Source organism: Apodemus sylvaticus, chromosome 18 (genome assembly GCF_947179515.1).
Source record: "Apodemus sylvaticus chromosome 18, mApoSyl1.1, whole genome shotgun sequence".
Lineage (NCBI taxonomy): Eukaryota > Metazoa > Chordata > Mammalia > Rodentia > Muridae > Apodemus > Apodemus sylvaticus.
The window spans coordinates 42379208-42403470 of NC_067489.1; the positions used below are offsets into that span (position 1 = coordinate 42379208).

The following is a 24263-nucleotide window of genomic DNA, read 5'->3' on the forward strand; positions in this document are numbered from 1 at the left end:
AGAGGACTTGTTCTCCGTGCTGCACTGCCTGTCCCTAGGACGTGCTCACAGGACCCAGCCAACTCCTGGCCCCACACCTCTGCAACTGCACTGATTTCTCTGTCTATGGTCCCTGAAACTCTACCTGCCACAGAAATGGTCCACTTGACTGACATGAGGGAGTGAGGTGTTTTCTCTGCTGAAGAGCTGTGAGGTGGACAGGATAGCTAACTCTCCATCCTCAGCTCGGGAGTTGAGGATGCACGGATGCATCCACATTCATCCTGATCTTTCGCTCTTTCCCGTCCACATCTTCTCAGACTCTAAACGATAGGTCTGCATCCTCGACTTTGACCTTCCTGGCTGACCATTCTCTTCCCAGTACTCCTTACTTTGGAAGGTCCCAGCCAGCCTCTGGACTTTAAAAGGGCTCATCTTAGGGTGTGCTAGCAGTTCTTCAGCTCTGTAGAAATAGGATATCACCCAGGGAGACTGAAACTGTAATGGGGACAGTTACTATTATACATTTGCTTTTCTTACCCTTGGACCTTGTGGGAGAGAGCTGAGCTAGTCCTCAGTAGGCATGCGTCTCCCGAGTTACCTTGTCAAAAGTTCTTTTCAGCCTTTGTTTAGTAATGGTTAACCGTATCTGCCGGAGCAGCGTCAAACTCCTGCCTCATTCCTACGCCATGCTCAACGTAAATTTTAAATTTGTAAACAGACCGTGATTGGATTTATAAAAGAACTTCCTTTTACAGCTGTGGCTCCTGGGCCCTCTTTAATCTTAAAAAGTGAGGCAATGGTAGTTTCAAATGGAAGCATACCGTTTACATACGATCTTTTTTTGTGGTTTGGTTGAGCGAGTTTAGTATTCACATAGACGGAGTGTGAAAATGCATCCTTTGATGCTATGGTGTTCTTTGGGGACACTGGTACAGTCTCATGAAAAATCTGTCTTCGTGTGGGTGGAGTGGTGAGGTCTGTGGTTACCTGGCATTGCTAAAACCTTGCCCCCTTGTTCCTCCTAAATTAACAAATCCGTGTGTTCTGTAGAACCCAGTGGAGCTCAGCTTTCTTGTCTATAAACTATAAACCGTATTTTATGACTGGTGCTGATTTTCACTGTGCCTTATTCACCTATGTCACGTCATTCCAAAAATTAATCATCTGTCAAGGTAAATAAGTTTCGTGTCCAATTATGACTAAGGTTTTTGACATCTTGTCTTTTTGCTCTAAAGCTGTCGTTGTATGTCACCATGTTTACAGGAGTGTTTCTTTTCAACCTTGTTAATTACGGTTAGGAAAGAAATAGTCACTGCTTATATAGGGTTTGAAGTCACAGAAATATAGCTTACGACCCCACGTCTTTAGGAGCCGCAGGGTTTCTAGCCCCCAGCTCACACATGCTAGAAAATGCCTGGTTGCTGGATTGCATATTCAGCCATTTCTTGTTTTTCCTTTGTATTAATAACTTATTAGGAACTTGGGATCTCGGAGATTAGAATGAGAAGTTGGATAGTGTCGCAACCACTCTCACTGGGGTAAATCTGATATAGGAAATGGTTACTTCCAGCAGAGTAAACTTCAATACTTTGCCACGGTCTCATGTAGACTTATGAGAAATTAGCCTGTATTTCACAAGCAATTGTCAACTGCAGTCAGAATTCTATCTCCATAGTTATTGTTAAATATTAAGTAAATCGTATACCGAAGATAAGCTGTAGACACTCTCTTCGATTCTAGACTTTTGTCGCTTTTATTTCTCGTGTTCATATTTAGTTTGGCCCCAGGGCATTTTTCAATATGTAAGTAGTTTTAACTGTTAAAGCCTAATTATGAATGTGTCTTTATGGGAGTTCCTCCGTCACTCGTTCCAGGTACTGATCAAAGTAATTGATACCAATGACCACCGCCCCCAGTTTTCCACATCCAAGTATGAGGTTGCTGTTCCCGAGGACACAGAGCCAGAAACAGAGATTCTGCAGATCAGCGCAGTGGATAGGGATGAGAAAAACAAACTGATCTACACTCTGCAGAGCAGCATAGATCCAGCGAGCCTCAAGAAATTCCGCCTCGATCCTGCAACAGGCGTTCTTTACACTTCTGAAAAGCTCGATCACGAAGCCATTCACCAACACGTTCTCACAGTCATGGTACGTACACCACTCTTCACCATGACGTCTCTCTTTTGGACTGACCGGTTTCCTGTGATGGAAAGGCATAGTGACTTTATTTATTTATTTATTTATTATTTTTTATTTTATTGTTATTGTTTTTTAAATCCACAAGAAAGAAGAACCTCGGTAGAGTAAACAACATGTTGATTTTTCTCCCCCAGGTCCGGGACCAGGATGTCCCCGTGAAACGCAACTTTGCCAGGATCCTTGTCAATGTCACCGACATGAATGACCACGCGCCGTGGTTCACCAGCCCGTCCTATGAAGGGCGGGTTTATGAATCGGCAGCTGTGGGCTCAGTTGTGCTGCAGGTCACGGCTCTGGACAGAGACAAAGGGAGAAACGCTGAAGTGCTCTACTCGATTGAGTCTGGTGAGTTCGGAAGCGACAGGGTACCGTGTCTGTGCTTGGAAAGTGTACCCTGCATTTTCTAAAATTACTCCTAGGTGTCAAAGCACATTTCCACATAGCACTGCAAAAACGGATTAAATCTTTTTTTAACTACTGTTTAGTGTAGAAGGCAAAAGGAATTTAGAAAAAGATACAAAAAAAAAAAAAAAAAGGAAAAGAAAAGAAAAAACTCTGCCAAGGAGCAAAGATAAAGTCCTAATGAGCTTGAGTGTCAAGAATTCTGGGGATTACCAGTATTAACATAAATTAAGACTGATAAATCCTATGGGGGTGGGGGGAACTTTATTTTTCTAATTCAGTATTTTTTGGAGTCATTCTAGGCTCTTAAACTAGTCAGGAAAAGTTCTGGCTTAGTAATTCAACATTTTAATGAGAGTAAGAGATGCCAGGAGACGGTGATGTCTCCCTGTGTTGGGTCAGTTCTCAGAGACAAAGGGGGTGCCCTCCTTCCCGTGCCACCCAAGCTAGTCCCACATTCCTCTTAACAGTAGAGTGTCACGCATAGAATCCAGCTGTTGAAACAGGCCCCAGAGCGGCTGCTTCTGGGGAGGGGCCTGCGCCATTGGCTAGTTGTAGGTAGCACAGAAGTCGCTCAAACCAGGAAGGTCAACTGAGTCACGGCCGAGGAATTCCAGAATAAAACCAGGAAAGAGCCCCACCACTGCACGGCAGGTCTTTCTCTTCCTTGGCGGCTGTAGGCTTTCCCATAGACTAAGGCAGCTCTATTCACGTACAGCGCTGTATAAACCATAGTCCAGAGGTAGGGCTTCCCACCGGCCTCTTGTGGATGCATTGGGAATGGTTCTCTGTGGAGTGCATGCTCACACCATTAGGAAGGCCTTTGCCCTGAGCCTTTCCTGGCCCTGCTAAAAGCCACTAAGTGTTGAGTCTGGAAAAGGCTTCAGTTTCCCACCCTCCCTAGCAGTCATTGTTAGGAGAAGAAATAGAACCAGGTTCATGCTTCATTGTATGAAATGGTTTTAGAAGATTTTACTGTTTTTCTTTAAGCTCAGAGCTCTCCTTACTTGTCTGTGGTCTCTGCTAGGCACTGCATGCATAGATTGCAGGTTATAGATCTCAGACTCTAAATCTGAGTATACAGGGAGCAATTTTGACAAAAATACTTGCCGGTTTGCTTCCTGTGCTGATTAAACTTCTTATTTCTTTACGTGTTGGGAAACATTTGTTTCTCTTAAAAAAAGGTTGACTTTGTTATTTACAAATAAGATTTCATATGCCGCCTGTGATTAGAGTGTTAAAATGCACTGTTGCAAGGTTAGTGCCTTCGATAACGGTAAAGAATTTTTTTTTCCCACTGCTTGAGAAATTCAGCAGCTAGAAAAACAGTGCATTCCATTCGTGCATGCCCGAGCATTTCAATGAAGAGACTTTGTCATAGACAAACTGACTGGGTTTATGTAGGCGAAAATGGTCAACTTTCCGTTAGCTTTCACATAATTTTCAACAACTGGGTGGTTAAAATATGATTGTTGGTGTCTGAGTGCAGGCATGTGCATTCCTTGAGTGTTTGTGATGACTGATGGGATTAGTAATTTGGTATTCTGAGAACGGAACTCTGTCTCTCCCCAAAGAATAGAAGCGTAAGCTCCATTGGACTGTTCCCCTGTGGAGTGAGGCTCTAAGACACTTGTGCTAAAAAAGTACTTTTATGGGAAGCCACTACTGTGAGAGTTCAGAAGCATTTGTGTGTGTGTGTGTGTGTGTGTACCCAGTGAAATACAGTGAACTAAAAGATGTTCGTCTGTGTGTGTGTATATGTTTACATACACCCATTGGAATACAGTAAACTGCAAAATATTTGTGTGTGTGCGTGCGTGCGTGTGTGTGTGTGTGTGGGGGGGTGTTTGTATATATATACTCAGTGAAATACAGTGAACTAAAAGATGTTCATCTGTGTGTGCATATGTATACATAGACCCATTGGAATACAGTAAACTGTAATATATTTGTGTGTGTGCGTGCGTGCGTGCGTATGTGTGTGTTTGTGTGTTTGTGTGTGTGTGTATATATACTCAGTGAAATACAGTGAACTAAAAGATGTTCATCTGTGTGTACATATGTATACATACACCCATTGGAATACAGTGAACTGTAAATTATTTGTGTGTGTGCGTGCGTGCGTGCGTGTGTGTGTGTGTGTGTGCGTGTGTGTGTGTGTGTGTGTTTGTGTGTGTGTGTATATATACTCAGTGAAATACAGTGAACTAAAAGATGTTCATCTGTGTGTGCATATGTATACATACACCCATTGGAATACAGTGAACTGTAAAATATTTGTGTGTGTCTATGTGTGTATACACTCAGTGAAATACAGTGAACTAAAAGATGTTCATCTGTGTGTGAATATGTTCATCTGTGTGTGAATATGTATACATACACCCATTGGAATACAGTGAACTGTAAAGTGTGTGTGTGTGTGTACCCACTGGAACACAGTGAACTGTAAAAATGTTCACGCTGCCTTTCATTTAGCATTTATTCATAATTAGCTCTTTCTACCTTGTATCTGATTGCATTTAATAAAGTTTGAGACTGGTTATTAATTTTACCTGTAATGCTGCATGTTTAATTAGGAGAAATTTATTGAGCAATGGGTTTAGTCTGGTTTGAAGTCTTCAGAGGAAGTAAATTAATGAAAAGGTATTTCCAGTAGTAAGTGAATTAGGCACCAGAGACACCTAAGTACTGTACTCTGGGTGGTGTTGGCTTGTCTGAGAAGTAGATTCCAGCATTACTTTTCTTCTGTTGTCAGCCCTGGAGATATATAACAATTGGTGAATGTATTGATTAGAATTGGTTTTGTTCCTCAGGTTTACAGTATAATTGCCATTAAAACTTGGGAGGGGTTTCCACACTGTCAGCAAGTCCTTACTGAACACGGGTGTATGTGAAACATAGGAAGAGATGGGCTTCCCCTACATGGGTCTCTTTTGTGCTATATAGTAAATAGTCATGGCCAAAGGGCAACATAAATTTCCCCATTGAAATGCAGACAATAATTCAAAGTTGTACCATTTCAGCAAGCATAAATGTGTCAACCCCGTCCTGGTACAACGTTCGCCCTCTACCTTATTTCCATTCACGGGGAGCAGACCTGTTAGTTCAGGGCTTGGAAAAATGCACCTGTTACCCGAAGCTCACTTCCAGCAGTCGGTGGCCTGCGCTGCCTTCTCATGTCTGAAGCCTTGTGCCTGATACACACCTGTGTGAGAACCAAACACCAAACCACTAACTGGGCTCCTGTTTTATCATTTTTATGTCCGCAGCAGGCTCAGGGACCTGATAATCCAATCCTAGGATACCCCAGATGATGATATTTTTGAACTTAACATAGTGGATCAATAGTGAGACTGTTATACATACTATATAGAGGATTCAGGATCTGGGTGTGGTAGCATATGCCTTTAAGCATGGCCCTTGGGAGGCTGAGGCAGGAGGATTATGGCTAGGAGTCCAGCCTGAGATACATAGTGTTTTCTTGTTGAGCCTGAGCTATACAAAACCAAGAAACCAAATATAAATAAATAGGAGGGAAGAGAACACTAAAGAGGAAATGTAGAAAAGAATTACAGTAGCCACACTGGATAGGGAAGCAAGGGTGGATCTTCAGGCAGGGGCATTCAGGAAAAAGAACGAAAGAATAAATGGCTGACAGGAGAGATCCTGAGAATTGCCCGGGAAGGCTGTGTTAGGAGGGAACATGGTAAGATATGGGGTCCCTGGCATGAGAAAAAAGCAGAGAGGGTGTCAATCTGTCAGGCTGAGAACACTGTAGTGCTCTTCACTCTGTCCTGCAAGGCTAAACATGCTGATTCATTTCTTCATTCCAGGCCTAGGATGTATGAACTTTTACTGGCAAGTAAGATTTCACTGTGAAAAATAAGACAAACGTGTGGATGAATGGATATGATTGTTGCCAAATGGGCTGTTTTCCGAAACAGGCCTAAGAAAGCTGGGGGTGAGGGCTTGGGGGAGATAGAGTCACTTGTCAGAAAGGTAAGCAGGTGGCACCTGTCAGGCCGGGCAGGTTTGGAAGGTGAGAGTAATGCGCAGGTAGACGAAGAGAAGGATCTCTGAGGTTTGGTGGTTGCCTGAGGCACAGGGACAACCTAGAATCTCGATGCTCCCAAATACAGACAGGCCGGAAATCAGTGTCTGAGCAGCCTGGCAGAGGCCTGGGCCAAGGTTCAGCCCAGACCTTCAGGGTCTGGAGAAGTCCAGGCTTCCTCCCTGTTTCAAACCGAGGCACTGCCTTGGGGCTTGGACACAGAGCCAGGCCAACCTAATGAAAACCAGACTGCGTATGTCTGGCCTCAGGGAAAAAAAAAGGTCATGGATTTTTTTGGAAAATGTATTTAATGAAGGAAATGAGTGCCGTAGAGGAAGTGCTTACTCTTAATGGGGAGAAGTAGGTGCTTGTTAATCCTCCGGTTGACAGATGACACTAAGTAGTGTGCTGGTGGTAAACCCAGGAAGAGTGTGAGAAAAATTCAGTGGCAAGTGACCACCCGAGCTGGGCCTCCAAGTGTTTATTTGGGAGGAACGGATTCAGTTCTGGGATGCTTATTTATGAAAAGGGATGATAAGGACCCACAGAGGGATAGACCCCAGACACCCCCCCAGTGCCCTTGTTCTGTCCAGAACGTGTAGAGAACTACTGGTCTCTTAAGAACTCCCAATCCTGTGGGGTTTCGAGGAGGTGAGAGAATACTGAATCCGCGTAGGAGAGCCTGAGACGGTCCTGGAAATGCCAGCACGGCCGTCTGTCACTTGGCTTCTCAGCTGCATTAGCACTGTTGGTGTTTTGAAGCAAACAGCTCCTTGTTGCGGAGGCCGTTGTGTACCGCGTAAGCTGTTTTTGTCTCTTGGCTGCTATCATCTATGTGGAAGCGGGGCTTCCTCCCATCAAGTGCTCACGGCCAAGCTCTGCCAGATGTCTCCCTGGAAGCAAAATCCCCCCTCCTCCTCCTCCTTGAGAGTCACCGACTATATGATAAAGTCAACTCGGGAAAAGTTACAAAGGGAAGATTGTGGATGTCTTCAAAACTCTTGAAGGGCGGAGGGCTATAGGAAATGGTTTCCCAGTTCCTTAGCTTATTACAACCCGAAGCCCTCTGAAAGCCCATGTAAAATTTCGTAGTGAATTAAGAATTAGCCTCGTAAGTGGTAGATGCTGATAAATTGATGCATCCTGCAGCTTCTGCTGGGAAATCCTTAACTGGATTGCTTTATTGAGAGGAGAACCATGTGTTTCTTCAACACGTTTTTCAGTAGAGCAGAGAGGGAATTTTGGCATTAGGTACAAAACAATATTTTTTTTTCTGTTTCTTGCTTTTCATATTTGACAGCCAAAATTCTGAACAGCTTAAATGGGTAAAAGATGAAATAAATTGAATGTTTCATTCAATTGTTGATATCCCCTTTCTATTTCAATTCAGGATGTAAGCTTTAAATATCTGTGTCTCTGCTATTTCTCTTGTCCTTGGCTTTTTCTCTAACAGGTTTCTTTCTCTCTCTTATTTTTCTTGCCTTTCCAGGAAACATTGGAAATTCATTTACAATCGACCCCATCTTGGGCTCTATAAAAACTGCCAGAGAGTTGGATCGAAGTCACCAAGTAGACTATGATTTAATGGTAAAAGCCACAGACAAAGGCGATCCACCGATGAGCGAAATGACCTCTGTGCATATCGCTGTCACCATCGCCGACAACGCCTCTCCTAAGTTCACATCCAAAGAGTACTCTGTGGAGATCAGCGAAGCCGTCAGGATTGGGAGTTTTGTTGGGCTGGTCTCTGCTCATAGTCAGTCATCAGTGATGTATGAAATAAGAGATGGAAACACGGGCGACGCATTTAGCATCAACCCACATTCCGGAAGCATCGTAACCCAGAGAGCCCTGGATTTTGAGACATTGCCCATTTATACGTTGACAGTACAAGGGACCAACATGGCCGGTTTATCCACCAACACAACGGTGGTGGTGCGTGTGCAGGATGAGAATGACAACCCACCCATTTTCACACGGGCGGAATATTCAGGATTCATCAGCGAGTCAGCCTCAGTCAACAGTGTGGTGCTGACGGATAGGAATGTTCCGCTGGTGGTTCGAGCCACCGACGCTGACAGGGAATCCAACGCTCTGCTTGTCTATCAGATCGTCGAACCATTGGTACACAACTATTTTGCTATTGATCCCACCACTGGTGCCATCCGTACAGTGCTGAGTCTGGACTATGAAGAAACACGCGTTTTTCACTTTACCGTCCAAGTGCACGACATGGGGACTCCGCGTCTGTTTGCTGAGTTTGCAGCTAATGTGACGGTGCACGTGATTGACATCAACGACTGCCCCCCTGTCTTCTCTAAGTCGCTGTACGAAGCATCTCTTCTGTTGCCAACATACAAAGGCGTAAACGTCCTCACAGTGAACGCCACGGATGCTGACTCCAGGGCATTCTCCCAGGTGATATACTCCATCACCGAAGGCAACATTGGGGAGAAGTTCTCGATGGACTACAAGACTGGAACCATAGTAATACAAAACACAACCCAGCTACGGAACCGCTATGAGCTGACCGTCCGCGCCTCCGACGGCAGGTTCACGAGCGTGGCCTCCGTGAAAATCAATGTGAAGGAAAGCAGAGAGAGTCCACTCAAGTTTACCCAAGATGCCTACTCTGCGGCTGTGAAAGAGAACTCCACAGAAGCCAAAATGTTAGCCGTCATTACTGCCATAGGGAACCCCATCAATGAGCCTTTGTTTTACCAGATCCTCAACCCAGACCGCAGATTTAAAATCAGCCACACTTCGGGCGTGTTATCCAGCACTGGGATACCATTTGATCGCGAGCAGCGGGAGACATTTGACGTGGTGGTAGAGGTGACTAAAGAACGCGAGCCTTCGGCAGTGGCCCACGTCGTGGTGAAAGTCACTGTCGAGGACCAAAATGATAATGCGCCAGTGTTTGTCAACCTTCCCTACTATGCTGTGGTGAAGGTGGATGCCGAGGTGGGCCACGTCATTCGCCACGTTACAGCCATTGACAGAGACAGTGGCAGAAATGGTGACATACACTACTACCTTAAGGAGCATCATGACCACTTCCAGATTGGACCCTCTGGTGACATTTCCCTGAAGAAGCCGTTTGAGCAGGACACCTTAAATAAAGAATACCTTGTCACAGTGGTCGCTAAGGATGGAGGAAGTCCAGCCTTCTCTGCAGAAGTTCTAGTTCCCATTACTGTCATGAACAAAGCCATGCCCGTGTTTGAAAAGGCTTTCTATAGTGCAGAGATTCCAGAGAACATCCAGATACACAGCCCGGTGGTCCACGTCCAAGCCAACAGCCCAGAGGGCTTGAAAGTGTTCTACAGTATCACGGATGGAGACCCTTTCAGTCAGTTTACTATTAACTTTAACACTGGGGTGATAAATGTCATAGCACCTCTGGATTTTGAGTCCCACCCAGCCTATAAGCTAAGCATACGGGCAACTGACTCCCTGACAGGCGCTCACGCTGAAGTGTTTGTTGACATCATAGTGGAAGACATCAATGATAACCCTCCCGTGTTCGTGCAGCAGTCTTACTCCACAACCCTGTCTGAAGCATCTGTAATTGGGACGTCTGTCCTTCAAGTTAGAGCCACAGATTCTGACTCGGAACCAAATAGAGGAATTTCCTACCATCTGATTGGAAATCACAGCAAAAGTCACGATCATTTTCACATAGATAGTAACACTGGGCTCATTTCACTGGTGAGAGCTTTGGATTACGAACAGTTCCGGCAGCACAGGATTTCTGTAAGGGCCGTGGATGGAGGAATGCCCCCACTGAGCAGCGATGCAGTCGTCACTGTGGATGTCACTGACCTCAATGACAACCCGCCTCTGTTTGAACAACAAGTTTATGAAGCCAGAATCAGTGAGCACGCCACTCACGGGCATTTCGTGATGTGTGTGAAAGCTTGCGATGCGGATAGCTCAGACCTAGACAAGTTAGAATACTCCATTCTGTCCGGCAATGATCATAAAAGTTTTGTTATTGACAGTGAAACGGGAATCATCACCCTCTCAAACCTCCGCCGCCACGCCCTGAAGCCTTTCTACAGCCTCAATGTTTCGGTGTCTGATGGGGTTTTTCGAAGCTCGGCTCAGGTCAACGTAACTGTGATGGGAGGGAATTTGCACAGTCCTTCTTTTCATCAGAATGAATACGAAGTGGAGCTAGCTGAAAACGCCCCCTTGCACACCCTGGTGGTCCAAGTGAGGGCAACTGACAGAGATTCCGGCATTTACGGCCACGTAACTTACCACATTGTCAATGACTTTGCCAAAGACAGGTTTTATGTGAATGACAGAGGGCAGATTTTCACTTTGGAGAAACTTGATCGAGAGACTCCCACAGAAAAAGTAATCCCAATCCGTTTAATGGCGAAGGATGCTGGGGGGAAAGTGGCCTTCTGCACCGTCAATGTCATCCTCACAGATGACAATGACAATGCCCCTCAGTTTCGCTCAACCAAGTATGAGGTGAACATCGGGTCCAATGCAGCCAAAGGGACATCGGTCGTCAAGGTCTTCGCAAGTGACGCCGATGAGGGGTCGAATGCAGACATCACCTATGCCATTGAGGCAGATTCTGAAAGTGTCGAAGAGAACTTGGAAATCAACAAACTGACTGGCCTAATTACTACAAAGGAAAGTTTGATAGGTTTAGAGAATGAGTTCTTCACTTTCTTCGTTAGGGCTGTGGATAGCGGGTCTCCGCCCAAAGAATCAGTTGTTCCTGTCTATATTAAAATACTTCCACCAGAAGTGCAGCTGCCTAGGTTCTCAGAGCCCTTTTATACCTATGCCATCTCAGAAGACATGCCCATTGGGACAGAAATTGACCTCATCCGGGTAGAACATGGCGGGACGGTTCTTTACACCCTTATCAAAGGCAATACTCCCGAGAGTAATAGAGATGAGTTCTTTGTGATTGACAGGCAGAGTGGGAGGCTGAAGCTGGAGAAGAGTGTTGACCATGAGACCACTAAGTGGTATCAGTTCTCCGTCCTGGCCAGATGCACTCTTGACGACTACGAGGTGGTGGCGTCTATAGATGTCAGTATCCAGGTGAAAGATGCCAATGATAACAGCCCTGTTTTGGAGTCCAGTCCATACGAGGCATTTGTTGTTGAAAACCTGCCAGGGGGAAGCAGAGTCATCCAGGTCAGAGCATCTGACCTAGACTCGGGAGCCAACGGCCAAGTCATGTACAGCCTAGATCAGTCCCAAGACGCAGACATCATCGAATCCTTCACCATCAACATGGAAACAGGCTGGATTACAACTCTCAAGGAGCTTGACCACGAAGAGAGAGCCAGTTACCAGATTAGAGTGGTCGCGTCGGATCATGGTGAAAAGGCGCAGCTGTCTTCCACCGCCATCGTGCATGTCACCGTCACTGATGTCAATGACAGCCCGCCGCGATTCACAGCCGAGATTTACAAAGGGACAGTGAGTGAGGACGACCCTCCGGGTGGTGTGATCGCCATCTTAAGCACCACTGATGCCGACTCCGAAGAGATTAACAGACAGGTGTCATACTTCATAACAGGTAACACGCTCAGGGCAAACGATTCCGTATGAGATGATCCGAATTGTAGGTCATATGTGAGGTGTGGATTTATGGATTTGGGGAGTTGATGTGATTTTAGTTGTCTAAATTAATAGAAGTAACATATAAGCTGAACTTAAAGGACTTTAAGCAAAGCTGTTTTGGGCAAGACTCCTAAGATTTATTCTGTTGAACTTTATACTTAGTATTGCAAATGTGATCTAAAGATTCATCGCAAGCTACATTAAGACTTTTTAAATTTGATATTCTTTAATCTCATATTTGAATAGACACGCTGCTGCTGCTTGGTTATTTTCTTTTAAAAGCTAATATGTAGCAATATGTGTAGCACGCACTTGTAATCCCAACTCAAAGGAACTGAGGCGGGAGGATTCTGTAAGTTAGAGGCCAGCTTAGAATACAAAACCACAGCACCAAAAACAAAAGAAAAGCAAGTATGTATCTTTAAATCATAAATAGTCTTAATCTCTTATAAACCATAATACATTTTTTTTGTATAGTCTATTTTTCCTGTGGTTATGAAATTTACTTTCTAGTCCAACAGCTTTGGCAATCACCTTCCTCCCTTAACTTCCTAGGAGGGGATGCGTTGGGACAGTTTGCTGTGGAAAATATGCAGAATGACTGGAGGGTGTATGTGAAGAAACCTCTCGACAGGGAACAAAAGGACAGTTACCTTCTGACCGTCACGGCCACAGATGGGACCTTCTCTTCCAAAGCTAGAGTTGAAGTCAAAGTTCTTGATGCCAACGACAACAGTCCAGTTTGTGAGAAGGTAGGTGTGTTACCCGTAGGATTGTATGTCACAGATCTAAGTCTTCCCATCTTTTCCATGGGACAGCCTTTAAGGTGTCATAAATCCCTCATGTTTTGTGTTACTGTTGCTTATCAAGTTGAGATGCAGGCGAGTCACATGGGCAGGACTTGAGAAAGTGTCACCAGGACTTGGGGGCATGTTATGTTGGCCAAGAACTTTGGTCTAAAATATTGTAAAATACGGGGTCTCTTACACCCAGCGTCTGACCCTAAAAACACTCTGGAAACTTTTTGTGAAAATAATCTCTTCATTTGATGATGTAGTTGTTTCAGGGATGGGGAAACATCTGGCCAGCTGCTTACCCTTGCATAGCACACACGTGTGTTAATAGACCATTTTGGTTGTTCATACCAGAGAAGCCATGAGGTCAGTGAAATGGCTTCTGCTGCTGCTGCTGCTGCTGGGCTCAGTTGAACCTGGGGCCATGGCACTGCAGCAGGCGAGATGACTGGCTGGAGCTGGCTGATGAAAAGCCGCCCAGTGGCAGAGCCTGGCTTAGCCTTAGTAGTTTATGACCGGGTGTAGAAATGCAGGGCCTCAGCGTGTGAAGACTGAAGGCAGATGTGTTATCAGTCATGGGAAAGGATCCAGACCGAGTGGTGCACACCTGGCATCCCAGTGTGCTTGGCTGAGGTCAGAGAGTCACCACATGTTCTCAGGAAAGTAAACAAAAAATTCATTGTCACGGGAAGTAGCACTTCTGAGAGAGGAACAGTTAGTCTCAATTTGTATTTGTATTTTTTAATGTGCGTATTTGGTGAAGGTGATGGCTATATATCTCTTCTTTTTATATATTACATTTTATATATGTAAATTATACTTACATAAAATATATGTATAGTTATATATATTGTTGTGTATACATGTATTTTATGTATGTATAGTATCTATATTAAATCTTACCCCACTCAGAACTTTTAAATATACCAACTCTGCCTTAGGTAGTACTATAATTGGGAACATCACCACTTGAAATAATCACTGTTAGAAAATACCGTTTTGTGGACCCTAAACTATATCTTCCCTACATTAAGATCGTATTAGGAAGTTAACTGTAACAGAAGCATAATCTCTTTCCCTTATGTGCTCTGTTTTTGGCTTGGCTAATTGGTAATCGGATCTGGAACCGAGTGTCTGACAGTGTGAGGATTCAGACAGATGTGAAGAAAGCGGAACACGGCATGGTGACAGACATGTCTGAGCCTTACCTAGCCCTGTTTTTCCCCCATCCCATGAAGACTGTTTAACTTGTAGCTGTAGGTATTCCATTCTCTGTGAGGAACAGATGGTTGTACAGTCAATCCCTGCTCCTCGCATTAACTGAATTCAATGTAACAGTTATATATTTCCTCCAGGTTTTACATAAATTCGGACTATTACTCAACATTTTCTCATAAGAATTTGAATTAAGTATGAAAGTATTCAACAGCATGTCATATTTGGTAACCTGTGGGTTAAGTGTCAGGCCGGAGTCACGGATGTGGGGCTGGTACCCGTAACAAGGCTCTTCCTTGTTCCCACATCTGTTTTATAAGAACAATCATTTAAAAAAGCTCCTTGAGTATTAACTCCAGTCCTTTCCCATGGTTTCTGTGGCCAGAACGGGATGATGTCTTTTCCATCAGCCCCTTGCCGTCACCGCCGACACTGAATGCTTCTGTTGTTAACAGTGTTGCTTGATGTCTTGTAGACCTCCTATTCTGATACCATTCCTGAAGACGCCCTTCCTGGGAAGCTGGTTATGCAGGTGTCTGCCACAGACGCAGACATCCGGTCCAATGCAGAGATTACTTACACTTTATTTGGTTCAGGTGCAGAAAAGTTTAAACTGAATCCAGACACAGGTAAGGCTGGAATTTGGGACTAATTTAATAGTGTATTTCCTATGTGTGGGCGACATGAGATCATGTGCTAAACTGGAAATTACATTTTTCTCTTTTAAATTTTATTCTGATGCTGTGAAAATGACATCTTAGAAATCTAAATAGCAACTTAATGTATGAAAGTTGGGAAGAGATTAAAAACAGGCAGCTGTAGTTATCACCTGCTTTAAGATTGAGAAATTAATATGCTTTCTTTGAAAAAATACTTAGGGTGTATCTAAATGTCTCTGCTTTAATTTGATAGTGTGTTTCCTAAATTTGTGAGCTTAAATTTGTACTTTAGAGTTTTCTATAATGAATACAATCCACCTTTTCTTCACCTTTAAGCTTTTGAACTTGGTAAGGTAGTTGTTGATATTATTTTTCTCTATATGAAAGTTGTTCCGATTTTGTTAATTGTAGAAGAAAAAAGTGACAGTCACCTAAGTCCCATTTTCTCCTCGTCTCCAGGTGAACTGAGAACACTGGCCCTCCTTGATCGTGAGGAGCAAGCGGTTTATAATCTTCTAGTCAAGGCCACGGACGGAGGGGGCAGATCCTGTCAGGCGTCTGTTGTGCTCACCTTAGAAGATGTGAATGATAATGCCCCTGAGTTCACCGCGGAGCCATACACCATCACGGTGTTTGAAAACACAGAGCCTGGGACACCGCTGACCAGAGTGCAGGCCACTGATGCAGACACAGGTATCCTGAGGGAAGGAGATGCCTCCTTAGGGTGTGCCAAAGGCTTTGGGGCTCCCGTGACAGGACACTCCCCGTTGGAGTGTGGTTGACCTCTTTTCCTCATACACGTGATGGAGCTCGGCGTTGTCTTAGTCACGATAATTTGAGCCATTTTTCATGAATGTTTAAAGACTTTTTTTTTTTTTTTTTTGGTTTTTTTGGAGACACGGTTTCTCTGCATAGCCCTGGCTGTCCTGGAACTCACTCTGTAGACCAGGCTTTCCTTGAACTCAGAAATCTGCCTGCCTCTGCCTCCCAGAGTGCTAAGATTACAGGCGTGTGCCACCACCACCCTGCTGAATGTTTAAAGTCTTGACAGCTATGTGCAGTAAACTTCCTGCTGTAGTGTAATTGCAGTGTTTCTAACTGACACCCCCAGTCACCCATGTCGGGGATTGAACCTGAGGCTTTCATATGCCTGGCTGAGGTTTTGCCAGTTTCACCCCCAGGCCCTTGAAGTGCTGTTTTGGGAATAAATCGATAGTGCTATTAAAGAAGTTACAGCATCATAGGAACATAACAAGTTAGTACTATCTTGCTAATGTTGTATAAATTTTCAAGGATATTTGTGAAGAAAATAAGTATATACATTCAAACATCCTGATAATAGAGAATAAAATACCTTTTTTGACTCATTAATATAGAAGATATTTTTAAAAGTCATGCTTAATAATTCTTTGTCGGTGAAGTTAAGTAACAAATAGATTTCATTTTAGCAAGTCTTATAGTTTCCAGCGTATCAGGGATCAGGGACTCAAGGGCCCCTGTTCCCAGCTGAGGAGCTGTTGACAGTGTATGGCTTCTGTAGGACGGAGAGCCATTTTTCTTAAGGGTACACAGTCTTGGTGGATGACGTCATCCCTACGAGTAAAGGGCAGTACGTGCTGGAGTTGGTGAGTTATTTTTTTTTTAAAAAAAAGATAAAGATTTAAGCATATGAAGATGGAAGATGTTCAGGTGTGGACCTAGGAGGAGCTAGGAGAAGTGGGCGTGAATTATCAAATATGTGTCTCTGCATATATGAAGCTCTCAACGAATTAATGAAGCTACTACGTTGAAAAATCTTGACTACTGTCATGATTTGAACTATATCTTTTGATTATATGTCTTTGAATGTTATCTGTCTGCTTTTCCATCATTTAATAATGCCTTGCATTTTTAAGTTTCTCGACACAAAACCTGATAGGATTTCATGTTTTGCCAGGATTAAATAAGAAGATTTCCTACTCGCTGATTGACTCTGCTGACGGGCAGTTCTCCATTAACGAACTATCTGGAATTATCCACCTGGAGAAGCATTTGGACAGAGAGCTACAGGCAGTATATACTCTCACTTTGAAAGCAGTGGACCAAGGATTGCCAAGGAAATTGACAGCTACTGGCACGGTGGTTGTGTCTGTTTTGGATGTAAACGACAACCCTCCTGTGTTTGAGTACCGTGAATATGGCGCCACTGTGTCTGAGGACATTGTCATCGGGACTGAGGTTCTCCAGGTGTATGCAGCAAGTCGGGATATTGAGGCAAATGCAGAAATCACCTACGCAATAATAAGTGGGAACGAACACGGAAAATTCAGCATTGATTCTAAGACAGGTAACCCTCCCTGTGAGCAAGGAAGCCCTCATTCCATACTGAGGGCTATCTGATACCTCACTTCATGCAAAGTGGTTGGTGGGTGTTCTAAAGAGGTAAAACTCGTTGGTGGGTGTTCTAAAGAGGTAAAACTCAGGTTCCCCTTCTGTGGGATTGAGAGCAGTTTAGAAACCTTCATCATACTCTGATTCTGCATAGTACCTATTTCCTAGCATATCCATTGTATATTACAAGCCAATTTGGAAAACTATTCACTCTCACTCAGTTTAGTGATGATGCAAAGTGTCCCAGGTGTGCCAAGGCAGGATGCTTAGTGGTAATCACCTTGTGTAATTACTTATTTAGTCCTGATTTCAAAGGTACATGGAGTGGCTTCCTCCTGACAGCTGTTCCCAAACTGGACATCTGTTAATTCTATAAGTTGACTTCTTTACTAGGCTTATTATATACACTAGTGGAAGGAGATTGGATTCCACCGAGCCAGCAGTGTTAAGGACCAACCATTACTAACGTCTGCTTTGTGAATAATACTGGTATAGTCGTGTGTTAGCCTGTGGTCTAAAAACTACTTACTAGCTCTCAAGACATTGTAAAATGTAACTCTTTCAGGCTGTGCTTAGTTGTGTGTGGTGTGTGATTATTTCTGATGAAGAATAGGTGTCTAATGGTTTTTAATGTGTTTTTAATGTCTTTTATAATATTTGTGGGACTTTTGTAGCAATTGTCCTTTCCAGTAGGATAGACTAGGGTTGAGCCAAGTGTTCTTGCAAGTATTGTTAAATAAGTAAAGGATTTTATTGTATTTCTTTAATTGTTTATTGAAACCAGATCTTGGTGCATTGTCCAGACAGGTCTCAAATGTATACTCTTCCTGCCGCCAGCTCCCAGCGGCTAGTATTAGAAGCACGATCCCAGGGTTCCATTCTCAGAGGGGATAGTTAATAAAGCTAAGTGGAGAGTTACTGTAAAGACTGCTTTTCAGAAGAACATTCATGACAATAACAATAAGAAGGAAACCCAAGAGACACTGAACTGATTTAAAAAAAGAAAAGTACTAAAGTCTGTAGTGAACCACATCAAAGAGGAACTAAGATCCACCGTCATTTTAAAAGCATTATAGTCATTTAAAGCAGAGATAGCATTGTTGACTAATGTCACCAGGAATATGAAGACAATAAAAGAAATAAGCAGGGATATTGGGTGGGTAAAAAAAAAATCATAATTTTAAACTATTGAATTAAAACAGAAGATGTACAAGTCATTTTTTGCGAGGAGAACTACATGTCTTTAGAGATGTCAGCATTGTAATAAGAAATGGAACTGACATGCGCTGGATATAATTCTGTCTCCGTCTGTATACAGGAGCCATATTTATCATTGAGAACCTAGATTATGAAAGCTCCCACGGATATTACCTGACTGTGGAGGCCACTGATGGAGGCACGCCTTCGCTGAGTGACGTGGCGACCGTGAACATCAACGTCACAGATATCAATGATAACAGCCCAGTGTTCAGCCAAGACACCTACACCACGGTCGTCAGTGAAGACGCGGCTCTGGAGCAGTCCGTCATTACAGTGCGTACCTTCCCTTACAGATCGCCTCTTCTGGATCTTGAAGGAGCGATTAGTAAAGTCATCCTAATTCTTAAACTGGTTCTGCTTTAAATGTCTTAGGGCGTTGTAATTGTTCAGCCAGAGGACATGGCTCAGGGCTGGAGCATTCACGTTGTCCCGTGAGGATGCGTGAGTCTTCACCACCACAGAACTAGAAGGTCCTTGCTCAGCCAATTAGTGGCTTTTAAATAAAGTGGTAAATAAAGTAGCTGTTGCTTCCTCTGTCCCTTCCTTAGCTGTGTCCTAAAATGATGTTTCCTAGATTATGGCTGATGATGCAGACGGCCCGTCAAACAGCCACATCCACTACTCCATCATAGAGGGTAACCAAGGAAGTCCGTTCACAATTGACCCTGTCAGAGGAGAGGTGAAGGTGACAAAGCCCCTAGACCGGGAAACGGTAAGCTTGAAAAGGGGTTTCAGTTGTTATGGAAGCACTAGAGCTTCCAGTGGGGGCCTGCTTAGGATAATGTGGGCTCCCCAGAGGGTCTTAGGAAACGTTGAGGCAGGATAGAAATACTTGAAAATCAATTCAAGTTTTGGTTCTTTTTTTTTTTTTCAACTGACTTCCTTTTTCCTTTTTTCCTCATTATTTGGAATCTCACTCCATGCACCCTCATGGCACTTACCTCCCATAGTCAGCTCTCATTCCTCTCATATTCCTCTCATGTCCGTTCCCCTTTCCCCACAAAAAAAAAAACCCCTCAAAAACAAAAAAATTAAAAAACCAAAATGAGATAGTCAGTCTTGTGTTGCCCATGTACTCACTGGACAAACCCCTAGTGTCCAGCCCCACAAGGGACGGTGAGTCTTTCTCTATCTGCAACCTTGCCAGAAGTCATCAACTGTGGAGAGCCAGCAATAAGCAGGGCCACACCTCCAGTAGAGAGGGCAGGGCCAGCACTTCCATTGGCTTACTATTTTTGAGTGGCATCTTCTTAAGAAACTGGGAAGCTTGACTGTTAGGCATAGAAAGATCTATTGTACTAGACAGAGTAGAATGTGATATATATGTGTGTGTGTGTTTGTGTGTGTGTGTGTGTATATATATATATATATATATATTTTTATGTGGATCTTGCTATATAGTTCAGGCTGGACTCAAACTCACAATACTCTTGATTTCTGCGGGTGCCTGTCACCATACTTGACTGAAATTTAGTAATTGTCACTAAAGAACCTGCTAGCTCTTTTAACACACTTGTATCCACATGGCCTGTGGAGTTTTCACGGCTGTGTGGTGGAGTATTTGCTAGGCTGATGTCCTACAGAAGGGTACTCCAGCATTTACCCATCTTCCTGGCCCAGTGCTAACTCTATAAAGATACTGTAACAGAGAACTGCCCTAACAGTGAAGCTGTCTCACTTGACTTGATTTCTTTTGCAAGTGGCCACAAATACTACCTTGAGGGATTTAAACGGCTAAGCATAACCCAAGTGTGAAATTGAAGGGGATGGTGACCAGGCACATCTTGAGATGTTAGAAATGTGTCTTCACACTTGGTGAGACACAACTTGCCTGGTCTCTACCTCTGGCTCTATAAGCTTTAGCCTCTGTTGAAGATGCTACCTGTGGTATTACCAAAGTAACAGCCTTTGAGCCAGGTCGTTTGCATAATTTGTCTTTGTAATTCTAACGGAACTGTAAGCGCTTTGAGATCAAGTACTTTAATAAGACCTGTGATAGGAGAGAACAGAGAATCAGCTTCTTGCTGATAACCATCTCTGTTGAGACAATAGTGCACTCTCTCTCATCAGTTGGGAGTTTTTATTTTTATTCTAGACGATTGCCCAGACATAGACTCAGCAAATGATGCCAGTGATTCCCAGGTGATTGGCACCATACAGATGATGGGTGTTGTTCTCTCTTTCCTGACAAAGATCTCCGGGTATACGCTCACGGTGCAGGCTGCCGACAACGGCAATCCACCCAGAGTCAACACAACCACGGTGAACATCGATGTCTCCGACGTCAACGACAACGCTCCCCTCTTCTCCAGAGACAACTACAGTGTCATCATCCAGGTAACTGGGCCCTGCACTGGGGGGGGGTGCGGCCTCCTCCATCTCTTGACTGGCTCCAGACACGCGTTGGAAGTAGCTTTCCTTTCCAGACCTGTTTTCTAGAGAACAGGGGAAGGTGATATGTAGAGGAGCCCCTCACTTAGTATAGAAGAGGCGTTGGCAGGACTCAACTCAGCATTCCTCACTCGGTGCTGTGCTTTGGTTTAGTAAAGACGTCCTCACCATCCTAGGATTGACTAGGAAGAGCTTTTCCTAATCCTCTCTTGTCCATGCTCATCCCCACTGGCCTCTCATTGGCCTTCTCACTAACCCCATGGATGCTATGCCATTCTTTTGACCCTTCTCGGATCTCCGTCCCGCTAGTTCTCTTATCCCCCATGTCCCTGCCCTCTCCCCTCCCCCATGCTCCCCACCTGTCTTTCCTCTTCCTCGATGTCCTAGAAATGAGATTTTATTGTCTGTATATTTATCAGAAAGCCTCACATGTCCCTGTGTCGATAGCTTTTTGTTCCTTGTTTAACATTGCACAGGAAAACAAGCCCGTGGGTTTCAGCGTCCTGAAGCTGGTAGTGACAGACAAGGACTCTTCCCACAATGGCCCCCCCTTCGTCTTTACTATCGTGAGTGGCAATGATGACAACGCATTTGAGGTGAATCAGCATGGGGTCCTCCTGACGGCGGCGACGGTCAAGAGGAAAGTGAAGGACCATTACCTTCTGCACGTGAAGGTATCCAAGTCTTCATGGTTTCCCTCGGGACCATAGAGTGCATCTTTGCATGGTTAGATAGCTTCCTCACATGTCACAGAAAACCAAAATGAATGTGGTTTGTCTTCCGAGCGTACGTCTGGTTTGGTCTCAGTGACACTTCGGCTACTCCTTCCTAAGCAGGGGTGTGACTCAGTGTCCATACGCGTGAGGGACAAAACAGTTGTCCTTTTGCTCAGTGGGCTTCCTGATGAGAAATAAATACCTAACAGTTGATACGTGTGCAGACTGTAAGTGAACGACAGGCCTCGTGCATTTTTATTAGGAGATCGCAGTAACGCCAGAGGCAACTTCTGTCTTTGTAGGTGGCGGATAGCGGGAAGCCTCAGCTGTCGTCGCTGACACATATTGACATCAGAGTTGTGGAGGAAAGCATCCACCCTCCTGCCATCTTGCCACTAGAGATTTTCATCACTGCCTTTGGAGAGGAATACTCGGGTGGGGTCATAGGGAAGATCCACGCCACAGACCAGGACGTGTATGACACCTTGACCTACAGCCTGGATCCCCACGTGGATGGCCTGTTCTCTGTTTCCAGCACGGGGGGTAAGCTGATCGCACACAGAAAGCTGGATATAGGCCAGTACCTCCTCAATGTCAGCGTGACAGATGGGAAGTTTACCACGGCGGCCGACATCATCGTGCACATCCAGCAAGTGACTCAGGAGATGCTGAATCACACCATTGCTATTCGCTTCGCGAACCTCACCCCGGAGGAGTTCGTCGGTGACTATTGGCGCAACTTCCAGCGAGCTCTGCGCAACATCCTGGGCGTCCGGAAAAACGACATACAGATCGTTAGCCTGCAGCCCTCGGAGCCCCATTCGCATCTGGACGTCTTACTCTTTGTAGAGAAGTCAGGTGGCACCCAAATCTCAACCAAGCAGATTCTGCACAAGATTAATTCTTCCGTGACTGACGTCGAGGAGATCATCGGCGTGAGGATCCTGGATGTGTTCCAGAAGCTCTGTGCGGGGCTGGATTGCCCGTGGGCGTTCTGTGATGAGAAGGTGTCTGTGGATGAGAACATCATGTCAACTCACAGCACAGCCAGACTGAGTTTCGTGACTCCCCGACACCATAGGACAGCTGTGTGCCTCTGCAAAGGTAATGGCGCATCCCACATGGAGATGAGTGTTCTATTGTGGGGTGGGGCGCTTAGCAGGTAAGAGCCTCCTGGCTACTCTTCCATCAGACTTAGGTTTGATTTCCAGCACCCACCTAGTGGCCCATGACCACCTGTAACTTCAGTTCCAGGGATGCCCTCCTCTGGCTTCATGGGCATCAGGTACCCAAGTGGTACATAGACATACATGCAGCGAAAACACATACACATTAAATTAAGCTTAAAAGTGTTAAGAAAAGGAGGGGGAGGATATGGTGATGATGATGATGATGATGATGATGATGATTTATCCAGGCCTGATGAGATAGGCCTATGATGTCAGCTACTTGAAAGGATTATAAGTTCAAAACTACCCTAGGCTACATAGTGAGTCCAGGTCAGTCTGGGCAGCCTAATGATATCCCGTCTTAAAATGAAACAATGAAGAAGGGTCTGGAGATAATTTAAGTCAGTGGATGAGTGCCAGTCTAGCATACTGGAGGCCTGAGATTCAACCCCCCCAACACTATAAGAATGAATGAATGAATGAATGAATGAATGAATGAGTGGGAACAACAATAATGATCATTTTCATAATTCCTGTTTTCTCACTTCCTCTTGCTTTTCTAAATAAAGACGGGAAGTGCCCACCTGTCCCCCACGGGTGCGAAGATAACCCCTGCCCTGCAGGATCTGAATGTGTCGCCGACCCGCATGAGGAGAAGTACAGCTGTGTGTGTCCTGGGGGTGGCTTCGGAAAATGCCCAGGTGAGGGCCCCCAGGGATTCCTCACGTGTGGATTCACCTCCAGCCATCCCCGACAGGGCCTTGATAACTGTTTCGTTATGGGAGAAGAATTATGTGCAGGTCGTGTATCATGCCGAGGGAAGGGGAGCGGCAGGCAGAGAGCAGGAGCTGTCTGTCGCACCCCTGTCCCCGCCCAATGGCTGCACAAACCGCAGGCCTTCGTCTGCCTCATTTCTCCCACAGTCCTCAGCTTCTTGCTTTATTCCCCTACTTAGCGCGTTAAAGACATGTTCCAAGCCCGTTGTGAGTAATCCTCACTGTCCTTACTAACTGGACCTGGATTTAGCCACCGTTCTATATGTGTCTTCCTGTTGAAGAATGTATCTCTCCTGTGAAAAATCTTTTCATGTTCATCTTTACACATACTGGTGCTTTTCTCCCTCTGTTTATGATATTCCAAAACTGGAGTCTGCTGTCAAAAATCAAATACATTTAAATGTGGTTTTAGGTACACTGTCCTGTTCGCTTCCCAAGTAGTTGAACCAATATTTTCCATTTCTTCAGGCATACATGAAGGTCTTCCGTCTTATTTTCTTTATCTGTATTGAAAGCTTTCAATTAAAATCCATACTTTCTCCCGAGTGGGATTGAAATACTTACTCAAGTTTTTACCGTCTTTGGTGGCTTATGGAAGAAGGAATCACTCTGCTAATTAGCTGGTGTTAGCATTTCCTTTAGTGTGGCTGGCCTTTTGGGCTGTCTGCTTCTGAAT

The 24263-nt window shown here is 44.6% G+C and overlaps 1 protein-coding gene across 3 annotated transcripts in view; it reads left to right on the top strand.

Moving 5' to 3' along the window:
• The window catches only part of Fat1 (FAT atypical cadherin 1), a 123104-nt gene that overhangs the window by 84936 nt on the left and 13905 nt on the right, over positions 1–24263 (top strand). For all 3 annotated transcript variants that reach the window (XM_052162117.1, XM_052162116.1, XM_052162118.1), the window contains exons 8-20: positions 1857–2132; positions 2318–2528; positions 8126–12193; positions 12793–12989; positions 14722–14875; positions 15365–15598; positions 16842–17231; positions 18594–18808; positions 19110–19247; positions 20729–20872; positions 21403–21600; positions 21945–22746; positions 23381–23512. In XM_052162117.1, the coding sequence (XP_052018077.1) occupies positions 1857–2132; positions 2318–2528; positions 8126–12193; positions 12793–12989; positions 14722–14875; positions 15365–15598; positions 16842–17231; positions 18594–18808; positions 19110–19247; positions 20729–20872; positions 21403–21600; positions 21945–22746; positions 23381–23512 (7159 nt within the window). The remainder of the gene's footprint in view (positions 1–1856; positions 2133–2317; positions 2529–8125; positions 12194–12792; positions 12990–14721; positions 14876–15364; positions 15599–16841; positions 17232–18593; positions 18809–19109; positions 19248–20728; positions 20873–21402; positions 21601–21944; positions 22747–23380; positions 23513–24263) is intronic.